Raw genomic sequence first — 11343 nt, 5'->3', positions numbered from 1 at the left:
GGGAGCCCATGTGTGAGGGACAAAGAGCTTTGTTTAGTCTCTAAATTGGCTACTCTGACAATGGGGCAATTTTGGCTCTTTTTGAAGCTTCACAAAGCGCAAATCTGGCGTGGATTCACAAAGAGCCGCGCTGAAAGCTGATGAACGCCGCGCGAACTCGCCATGCTCACGTGGTGAACTGTTACGAACCGGCAGTTAGGGTGGGGGAGGGCGTGGAAGTCTTCACTGGACGTTCAATAAGCATCGCAGCAAATCCTAATATAATAATATGTATAGTATTAAGTACAATATTAGCTGCTAATATTATTGCAGCTAAGCGTTTGAAAAGCTTGCTGCATGTCTGTAACTGCACTAGGTGCTTTAAATACATTGTGTCATATAGAATTCTGAGAGTTCAGCCCTGCATTATCTCCAGTTTAGACCCGGGAACCTGAAAGAGGAGCTCAGGAAACCCACCCCCACCGTGTGCCCCTGCTGAGGGCAGGGATGAGGCCCAGCCTCACGCCACCCTGCCCCCACCTTGTCCTCTGCCTGTCTGTAGCATGAGCAACATCACGTGAGATCCACCAGATGTTAGAGCTGGAGGTCACTTTGAGATCGCATCCCTCCTTGTCAGAGGCTTAGAGGGTGACTCTTGTGGTCCAGGGTCTCCTTGGGTCGAGGGATGAGTAGGACATGTGGGCTCTCCACCACTCCCTGTGATGACAACGCTGAGTTTGCACCCAATTACTTTTGCAGCCAAGAGCCATATGCTTTGGTTTTAGCCCTGTGCTTTCTAAGTGCACGTCTTAGCCCCTGCAGGAATGGGGCTAAATCCCCTGACCTTGCACGCCTAAACGCACCTCTTAAAAATCTGGAAGGCTGCAGGCTAATCGTGTAAATATGGCCTTGGGAGATGAATCTCTGTGTGCCATAGGTAAATCTTTTCTCCTGATCTTAGAACTCGTACTACGGGGCTACACGTCGGTGGGAGTCCCAGAGGCAAAAGTGAGGGACTGATGGGGTCAGATCATCCGACAGTGATGTCGCAGACATCATTAGGCATCTCATGATTTCACTCATATGAAGAAGAGCCGACAGTTCCCACATTCCTGGCCTTCGGCTCACTAACTCTGGCACTGAGCAAAGATGAGGTGCTAACTTCTGAGCACTTGACAGGTGCCCAGCACTGTGCTCTGAGCTCTTGCGCCCCAAAGTCCTTTCCTCCGCTTACATTACCAGTGAGACTGTCATTAACCCATTTTACAGATGAGGAAACCAAGGTTTAAGGAAATAAAGCCATCTGGCCGAGGCTGCTTCGGCCTTTACCTGAATCCAGGTGGTCCAAGTGCCAGGGGTCGGTGGCAGACGACATAGGCGAGAGCGTGAGCGGGGAGGCCCCGCAGTTGGACTCCACCAGCTCGCCCTGGATGTGCACGTGAGCAGAGGCGTTGGTCTGCCGCAGGGCCGCCTTGAGCGGGGCGAGCTGGTTGAACTGGACCCTGGAGAGGCACCCTGTGAATCCCGGGGTGTTGTACTTGTGAATCTCTTGGTCAATTTTCCCTGTTTCTAAAAGAAAAAGAGAGAGAGAAAGTAAAAATCAGATCCCACTGACTACATTACAACTGTAAATACACTTGTCTGTGAATGCTGGGGTCCAAGTCTCAGGTTTCAAGTTAAGATGCTGTATTTTTTTTCAGATGAAATATTAATGACTTGGTAAGATACACGGCTAGAGATGTCACTTTAAAAGACTCTTCTGTGTTACTAGAGAACCTGGCAGGGTCAGGAGAATAAGACTGTATTTGTTAAAATAAAACACATTCGTAACTACCTTCCCGATACTCAGGATGTTGCTGAAACTGGCAACATTTGTCCAGTTCTGATTGATTTTTCTCCTCTTTTCTGGTGCTTCAGAGACCCTCTTACATGTATTGAACAAGGCCCTCTGCTAAGCCCTCCTGAGGAATTATGGCTTCATATTGTACCTCTTTCTTATTTTCTTCTTTAGGATTCTTTATTTAAAAAAGAAAAAAAAAAAAAAAGAAAAACAGTTCCATAACCTGTAACTGGGCAATTCCTCTTTCAGAATCCAATCCCCTCGGAATTCTGAGGTTCGCTAGCATATCTGAAGGACGTTTTGGAAGTTAAGACACTTTCCTGAGTCAAGTATAAACATACACCTGCATTTAAGAATTATCACCCCCTTGCCCACCATCCCCTTCCCAATCTTTGAGCTCAACATCTCCTTAAACTAACATCCAGATCAGGGGTGAGTCCCAGTAGAGGCAATCCCAATATAATGTTTCTAGCAGCATAACCGCACATTGTCGCCCAGTGAAAACAGTAAAAGGGACTGTCTCTCTGACCCTCGGCCCCAAGTTTTCGAAGTTATCCAGCAGAAACAAATGTTAAAGGAGTCTTAAAACTTCTTCATCCAGTTCTCACAAGGTGGTTCCTGGACCAGCAGCATCAGCATCACAGGGGACTTGTTAGAGATGCAAAATCCACCAGAAACCTTTTGGGTGGGGCCCACAGTCTGTTTTTACATGCCCTCCAGGTGAGGCTGAGGCTGCTAAAGGTGGAGAACCAGGGATGCAGGCAGTGACTGTGTGTCACTGCAGGCCTAGGTGACGGGCAAGCCATCCTTCAGAGAAGAGCACAGCAATTAGTATCTGGGTGGGCGATTGTGTTAATGTGACGATTACCTTCTAGATGCAAAGATGAGGATGCGAGATATTTTCCCTTCCACTTGAACTGTGAAAAACAAAGACTGGAAAGCAGAAGGCTGTCTACTTCTTGAAAAAGCTGAATTCAGAGCTGGTGGAGTTCCTCACTGGGGGGTGAACACAGGTGAAGTAATCGTGTATAAAAATTTACTTCCCATTAATTAAAGAATAAATCAGTAGAGACGGGAGCAGGCCTTGGGGGCACAAGAAGTGGATGTATTTATATTCATTGCATTAATGAATCAGTTCAATGACTGACCTATACTAGTCCCATGTGCATTTCAATTAACAGAAGAGATGTGACAATAGGGATGATGAAGAATAGTAATTCAGGGTCTTAGACAAGAACATAGAGATATTTTAATGAATGATCCTCCATATTTTTCTCCTGCAGTCAATTTCAGTCTGACTTTGAGCTACAAGTACGTGTCACTTAAGATGAGAAAGCAGAACACACTTGTGACCCTGTACGAAAAACCCACAGTCAGGACATATCCTGAGGGTTCCATTGATGACCAAGAAGAGGCTCTGGTCGCAGTGACACCTGTGCTGGCTTGTCCCCCTTCCTTCTTGCTTTCTCATCAGTGATCACAGGCTACTCAAGGATTCATTCTTCGTCTCCTTGCCTAACATCTGAATTCCTTGTTCTCGGTCCACCAACGTGCCTTCCACACAAACAGTTAAGATACCGGGCTTCCCTCCCTTCTCTCCAGCAATCTGCCTTCCCCTGAGACATCCTCAGACCAAGGAGGCTCACGGAGACTGTCCCCAGGGTGGGAAGGCAGACTCCAGTTTCTCGCTTTCCCCAAGTCCTATCTGGTTTTCCCTGTGGTCGTGATACCAGATTGAATGGTCTCTTGGTGGCATGGAAACTGGGAACGTCCTCATCTTCATCAGCTACTTCTACTCCATGAATGGAGAGTTCTTTCTAGCCTGTCCTGCCTTGGAGTAAGTCACCAGAAAAAAAAAATGGAGAGCTGGTAGCTATTGCCACTTGGGACTTCGGTTTGATTCGGTTCAGTTCAGTTCAGTTCAGTTCAGTTCGATTCGATTCAATTCAATTCAATTCAATTCATCATAGGCATTGACTGTCTAGTAGCAGTAGCAGGAAGATAGAGACTAAGGCAAGGATTTACCCTAAGCAGCTCCCAACACAGCTGAGAAAACAAGCATACAACCCCCAACACACTGAACACGAGCTGTACAATCCCAAGAGTTAACATTTATCGAACCTTTAAAATGTGCTAGATGTTTTCTACGAATTTATTCATTGAGTTCTCAGAACGACCCTACGGAGAAAGTACACGAGCAGACTAAGGTTAACGCTAAGATTCCTGGGCTACCGAGGCCGGGCACACTGACCCCGCAGCCTCTTAACCACTAGGATTTTCTGATGGAGAAACAGACCAGGTTTCAGGCAAAATTATCAAAGTCTACGGGAAACCAGGGAAGCGCATTTCCGTGGGGTTCCGGAGAGGTAACACTAGAATCAGGTTTCTTTCCCCTCATTCAACAGATTTTTAAGTGTGTCACCCAGCATTACTAATGCCAGGCACTTGGCTGTACAGCAGGCCTGTCGGACTCACTCCCCGAGTAACTGAACGTTCGTGCCGTGTGACCTGAACTCCCATCCCCTCCCGTCCCCCCGTCACCCCCCAGGCACCATTCTCTCTGCCTCCCTGAGTCTGACTGTTTTAGATTCCTGATGTCAGTGGTGTCACATAGTACTTGTTCTTTTGTGTCTGGCTTATTTCGCCTAGCATGGCGTCCTCCAAGTTCATCCGCGTTGTCACAAACGGCAGGATTTCCTTCTTTTTAAAGCTGAACCCTAAGCCGCCGCATGCGCAGGCTACCTTGTCTTAATCCATTCACCAGTGGCTGGACTTTTTATTTCCCTGTTTCCGCTGTTGCGATAATGCTGCAATGAACATGGGAGTGCAGGTGTCTCTTCAATATCCGATTTTAGTTCTTCGGGGTATATACTCAGAAGCAGGATTTGCTGGGTCATATGGCGGCTCTATTTTTAATTTTGGGGGAACCGCCATACCGTTTTCCATGGCGGTTGCACCATGCTGCATTCCCACCAATTTCTCCACAATCTCATAACTTGTCATCTGCTGCAGAACTAGGTTTGGAGGGTGAAAGGAACGAGAACTCCAGGTTGTGTCTGTTGCGAGGTTTATGCTCTGGACCCTGTGGGAGTTGGTGGGGTCGGAGCTCAGGCCAGACTAGGAAGGGCCCAAATGCCATGTTAAGATGTTTGTATCTCAGTGAGAATCTCAGAGATGTTTCAGCTACAGAGACTGCGATGGGAACTGTATTAGTAAGATAATCCGAGCCACAGTGTAGTAATTCCTCTGAGCAAGATTTCGCATTAGCCCCCAGGGCCCTGCAAGCTCCCTGGGCTAAGGCAGGGTTATGCCGTGGATGTGGGTAAGGGCTTCTTTCGATCTTCACCAGCATCCTCCTGCCCTTTTATTAAATAATCACTAGCAAACCAGTTTGGTTTTGTTTCCTCTGCTAGAGATGTGGATAGGAATCTTCTGACTCTGGCTTCATTCCATATGGTCCCTTACGTAGTTCTCTAAACTTTAAGGAGGGCGGGCTTCCCAATCACTCCACAGAAAACGAATCGTTTCAAAGCTGTGAGCATCTGAGTGTTCCCAATTTAATGTCGGGTCCCCCCTTCTTAAAGAGCTGTCCTCTCCTGAGTGTCTCCCTCTGAGGTGAACCTCGGGGAGGGGTAACACACACAAGGGAGATGACCAGAGGGGTGCCCCAGGAAGGGGGTTCTGGTGGTGGGTCAGGGACCAGAGGGACGCCCAGGCGTGCGGGTGCTGTGGGCACTGGTGGGAAGTGGGCAGAGGGCTGGGGGCCGGGCTGCTCAAGGCCTGGGGATGAAGCGCCACACTTTTCCCTTCCCTTAGGGGCGCTTTCACTCTGCCCACTTCTCCTTTAGCTTTTCCTTTTCAGCGTTTCTCTCTACTGGGAAAAATCCCCAGTATTTCAAGCCCTGATCCTTTTCTGAAAGGTGACTGGGTCACAAAAACCAGAGTTCTGATGCCCAGGAAAGCAGGCCCAGCATTCTCAAATCTGGAAGCTGCTCCAAGGCTGGTTGAGGTGCCTCGGAAGACTCTGGGCTGAGACCCATTCCCCGGGGGGCGGGGACTGCGGAGATGCTCTTGATTCTTCTGGTCCTGACGATGTGAAAGTAAGAATACTAAGAGCTTCTCATAAACCGAAGTTGGTGCACACGTGAGGTACCGCGTTCAGCACTTTTTGTGCATTATTTTAGGTCTCCTAACAAGCCTCTGAGCTAGACAGGGCCACCCTCATTTCAAAGAAGGGAAAACTGAGGCCTAGAGGAATTACACCTTTGCAAGTGAATAAATATTATATTTTGTATGAAAAAGAGGCATCAAACGTTTTGTGTTATTCCCTATTTCTCTCTGGAAAATGGACTATATTATGTTGTTTTCATAGTCATTTGGATTTTTTGGTATTTGTAGTCTGGGACTCTCTACAGGAATGGCATAGTGAAGCTTTATTAAAAAAAAAACTAATGGCTATTAGAGACTGCTTTAAGACCACGTTTCATTGGTGCCTAAGCCAACAACATGGCGTTCAAAAATGCTGTGAACTGATGTCAAAGCTTTGCCAGCATCATTTAAAGCGCTGGCAAGTTCCATAAATGCTTATCTGGAATAAAAATCAATACTTCTAAGAACGTATAACAAGCAATGGTGAAGCTATCACTTTAATACGTTTGAGCTTATTACAAGTTATTATGCTGCACTGTAATGTCGATTGTACTGGTCTCATACAGAAACGAAACGTTAGAAGACGATTTACTGTAGGAAACTACCCTCTGCACGGAGATGTCCTGGCCAAGGCGTCACTGGGTGGGGAACCCTGCTCTAAAGAATGCAGGTTTTAGAAATGTAGTACAATCATTTCTGAAATTAAATTCTCAAGCTGTAATTAGTAACGTCTTACATTCATAGTGACATGGGCTATAGAAAACAGCCCACTTAAACTACTGACATAATTCCTTGTAAAACCTTGACATGAAATGCTCCTGACAACACTTTTAAGGAGAATGTAGCAATTACATCTGCGATGCATTAGCGTGCTTTCCCGGCGTGCTCTTATTCAGCTGCCGAGCGCCAAGTGACAGCCAGGAGTCTTATGAGAAAGGAAAAGAGAGGAGGCCACCTGAACGAGAAACACGGGGGCGTAAAGCCAGCTCCGCTGACGACGGCCTTGAGCCAGAGGCCTCGATGTGCGTGAGCCCCTCCTCGGGGGCTGGGCCAACGGTGGGAGGCCAACCCCTCAAGAGGTTTCTCAGATTCCTTTGAGACTACACTTTCTTCTTGTGTATCCCATGGTATCTATTCATCAGCTGATTTTTGTTAGGTTTTCCACCTTTTAGAGTTTCCCATCAAGATTCTTTTCGGGGATGTGCGTGCAATATTATGAAGTATGAAATATCAATGTAACTTTAATTTTTTACTTTTTATGAAAAAGGGACAAAAGATGTTAGAATGCCAGTGAGACTCAGAATGCCAGTGGCTAAAGAATTTTTGGTAAGGCTCTATCATGTGCCCCTCGCTGTGGAAGGGGCAGAGGGTGTCACCCCTTAAGACTCTGTGGGATCGGTATGAGATGGCCGACCCAGGTCGCAGCCCAAGGAGCTCTCCTCTGCCCTGCAGACACTGCTGGCACAGCTGTCCCCACCCCTGTGCCTCCACCCCTGCCCTCAGCTCTTGGGAAGAACACGTCCCACTGGTGGCATGGGGTTGGCTTTCAGTACCCCGCAGACTGGACGTTAAGTAACTCCCGGTCACAGGGTGAGGGAGCTAGTTCCTTCTCGGCTCTCTTTCAACCTTTCAGAGGCTCAGCTTGGGACGGGCCGTCTTTTTCGCCACACCAACGCTGACCCTTCTAACTGAGCGAGAACAGACCTCGCCCCTGGACGCGTCGGCAGGGAACAGCCAGCTTCGTGGCATTTCCGGAGTCCGAGTTCTTTCTACCACCGCCTTAGCGTCACAGCGAGCGATACTGGTATTTCATTTTATGGCTGTCATTCAAAATTCCCTCTTAACATAAACGTCTTCCTTTTAACATACGTTTATTTAAGTAGAAATAGTGAGTCCATTTAAAGAAAAACATGAAGTAAGTAAGGAAAGGAGGTAACTGGAAATGGCAATGATGTGATGAGAAATGGCAAAAATGTGACCAGGAGCGGCACATACTGTGCTGCTGGTCCTCAAATTTCTCTCTTTTGGGGAGTAGCATTGTAGAGGAACATGATTCCGCCCTTAAGCACCTCTGTTCCAGTCATGCAGCTCTCCACCCCCCCGCCCCCACTCAACACCTGGGACTACCCAGCAGTTTAGAACACCTGGGCCCCAGCTCTTCACACAGAGAGCTCCAAAGGGCTCCCCCCTACCCCCCGATTCTGCTCCTGGCTCCACCTGGAGGGCTGGAAACCTGAATTTGTGCCTCTACTAGATTTGCAGTTTCCTTGAGAGCTGAGAATGTTCCTTATCTTTGTGTCCCTTGGGATGTCTACGACGGTACCCCATACAGAATAACCCGCCAGGGCCCACACGCACGGCTATGACTGAGACTGTGTATGCACTGATGGCTGAGACCGCGCGGTCTGTCATTCAGAGTTTGGCTGTGTGTGATGGCACTGAGCACTGAGCAAAGTTAACCGCGGGCCAAAGTTTGTCAGCCTCATGGAGTAAAATGGTGTGGAAAGTAGCCTCGAAAAACGAAGGGGAAGTAGCAAATTTAGATCCAACGCACCCTTATGCGTTTATTTCCAGAAGTACTATTCCTGGAAACTGTCCACCCCACTGAAAATGCACTCCTCTTTGAAAATACTGCTGTATTGCTCTTAGGGTGACACTCACCTACTGGTTATCTGTTGCTAACTGCACCCTCCACAGGCCTCAAGCAGAGAGCAGTGGTTATTTGACACTGAACGGAATCAGTAGGAAGTGGCTTTGAAATCACCGCCTGTGAAGCTTTAGATAATTCTTGTAAAACCAGACTGAAATAAGGTTGGTGAGTGGTCACCTCCCGTACACTTGAACACGTGGCTGGGGTGTTGCTCGGCTGGCAGCCGTCCTGAACTGCGACTCTCAGGGTCAGGGCTGAGCCTCTGGGTCTCGCCTGAGGGAAGGGCTGAAATGGGTAACTGGGCAAAGCTGTAAGAGCCTGAGTGGGTTCAAGAACTTACTATTCCCACGACAAATAAATGGGGAATAATCACAGCCAAACGAAACAAAAAAAACCTCCAAAACACAGCAGCAAAAAAGCCAAGCTAATCTAAGAAAGCAAAATAAAACTCAAATAAACCTCATTCCTCAATTCTGACATGATCTTAGGATACACGTTAGGCAGGGCACTGACATGTTGGAATCTGGATTCAGCGTCAGCTCCCTGCTCTAAGCTTTTCAGTCAGTGGCCTCTTCCTGACCAGCCGCCTTTCAAACGATGCACAACTAGAATTAAATCCATATCTATAATTGATGTATAAATTATGTACTATAAAATTTTATTAATCTCCGAAAGAAAGACACTAATAAAATTTCATTGTACTTACTATATGCTTTTCTTTCTTACGGAGGAAGGCAGGACTGAAATACGCCTGTGTTATTTAAACAGCTCTTTGACCTATGACATACGCTAACTCAATTACAAAGAGGCGGCCTGCTGGGAGAAACAATCTCCTTTTCCGCTCATATTGTCTCTGTAATTTCAGTCCTTTTTCTAAGAACTGAAATTATTATTGTTTCCCCTAGAAATAAAAAATGTCTTAATGTGAAGATACTAGCCTACTATACTATTTTACAAAAAAAGAAGGTATTACATTTTTATTTGTAGAAACTTATTACAGTCCCTGAACTTTTAGGACATATACATATGTTGAAATTGTCATTCCCGTTCCTAAAATCTCGTCTGAAAACCACGAGCTCACCCTGGCTGCTGGCTAATGTGGTGTAGCTGTGATTTCCACACAGAAGGGAAGATGTGGTTCTTCAGGTGCTTCCACAGCACACCTGGCAGTGCGCATCTGAAACATAAATTCCCCGTTTTTTTTTTTTTTCTGAATGTTTCAAGTCGTCAGACGTGAGAAAGACTGGTGGCCCCTTTCTGTAGCCTCAGGTGTCCTGCTGCACTGCGTGAGTTTTCAGGGCTAAGAACACCAGGTTCTGCTGAAAGTAACAAGACCTTTCAGAAAAATGGACGGAGCTGTCAGTCAAACCACGGAGCTGGGCGCCCTGATCTACTGTTAGGCATACAAGTCTGGGTTTACCTCTCAGAGTCCTGGTAAATAGAAGCTACGGGTCCAAACGGAAATGGAGTACAGCGAAATAATCTTTATGTACCCTGCTTCTGCTAAAAAATCTCTTCTAGGCTTTGGAAAGCCCTGTTAAACTGTAGCCAACATCAACCAGAAGGGGAGTGAGTTTCGGCTTTTCAGTGTTTTCCTTAATTCCTCTCCAAATCACTGAAGAGGATTCCAGCCAAGACCAGCCCAGGGTCATCTGAAGCTAACTCTCTGGGGGAGAGGAGAGAAGGGTGCTGACCCTGTACACGTCACCAGCAGCACAGTGAAGTGTAGGCTAGGAAAAGTGTGTTAAGATTTTACATTTCCAGATAATGTCAAATGATTCGGTAATACAAAAAGTGTTTGCTCCTTCCTTTGTTCTCACCTGTACTGTAATTCCTCACTCAGGAGGCCTTTCAAGCTGTCTTGCCCCCGAGAAAAATCCCCCTGAGGACTGAGAGTGCATGGTAGCGTAAACGTTAGAGCGCTGGGAAGTGGGCGTCTGAGGTGGGGGTTGCACGCAGAGGTCTCCCCATGGCGAGGTGACCTGTCATGCACGGAGAGAACTGTGGCCAGAAGCTGTGCTGGTGGGTTCCCTTGACTTGCTTGCCATGTTACATAATTAACACAAGAAAGAATTCAAACCTTGGGACCCTGACATGTGAAATGACATTCGGAAGACAAAGCCTAGATGCTCTGAGACTGGACCTGAAGCTGGAGTGGATCACCGCACGAATTTGAACATCACAAGGATAACTACCCACCCCTGGATACGCCGAAGGAACGGAGTCCAGGTGTGGACTGGTAGGCCTGTGGGTGGGACAGTGGCTCCCCCCCAACACCATTGTCTCTGCTGTACCTCTAAAACCCACTTATAATTTCTTAACAGCTGACTAGGTTGGAGGAACTTTGACAGACGCTATCTACATTTCAGCAAAGCATTTTATTAAGTATCTCACGTCACTTTTGTGGCCAAGACAGATATGTGTGGGCTCCCAAGAGTAAGAGTAGTATTTCAAAGGTAGATTTTTAATGAGATGAACTATGGGTGGAATTGGAGTAATGTGTAGAAATTGGCTTCAGGGGAGAATTTAGTGGTATGATTCTAGGCTGACATTCTATTATCATTTTAATTTGGATAAGGACTTCAATGGCACATTGACCAATGTCATACGGCATTTAGCAGAGAGGGGTGGTTATACATGTGATGACGGGATCATGAGCCAAAGGGACTTAGAGAGGCTGAAATGATAGCCTGGATCTAACTAGGAAAGTTTAGCAGAAACAAAT

At 46.9% G+C, this 11343-nt stretch overlaps 1 protein-coding gene across 1 annotated transcript in view; it reads right to left on the bottom strand.

Moving 5' to 3' along the window:
* The window catches only part of CNTNAP2 (contactin associated protein like 2), a 1200002-nt gene that overhangs the window by 24115 nt on the left and 1164544 nt on the right, over positions 1-11343 (bottom strand). Inside the window, exon 22 of the mRNA XM_011365532.2 lies at positions 1309-1548. Coding sequence (XP_011363834.1) covers positions 1309-1548 — 240 coding nt within the window. The remainder of the gene's footprint in view (positions 1-1308; positions 1549-11343) is intronic.

The sequence above is a fragment of the Pteropus vampyrus genome, unplaced genomic scaffold (assembly GCF_000151845.1).
Source record: "Pteropus vampyrus isolate Shadow unplaced genomic scaffold, Pvam_2.0 Scaffold112, whole genome shotgun sequence".
Lineage (NCBI taxonomy): Eukaryota > Metazoa > Chordata > Mammalia > Chiroptera > Pteropodidae > Pteropus > Pteropus vampyrus.
Note: the sequence above shows the minus strand (reverse complement) of the source record. Positions and strands in the feature narration are given on the sequence as shown.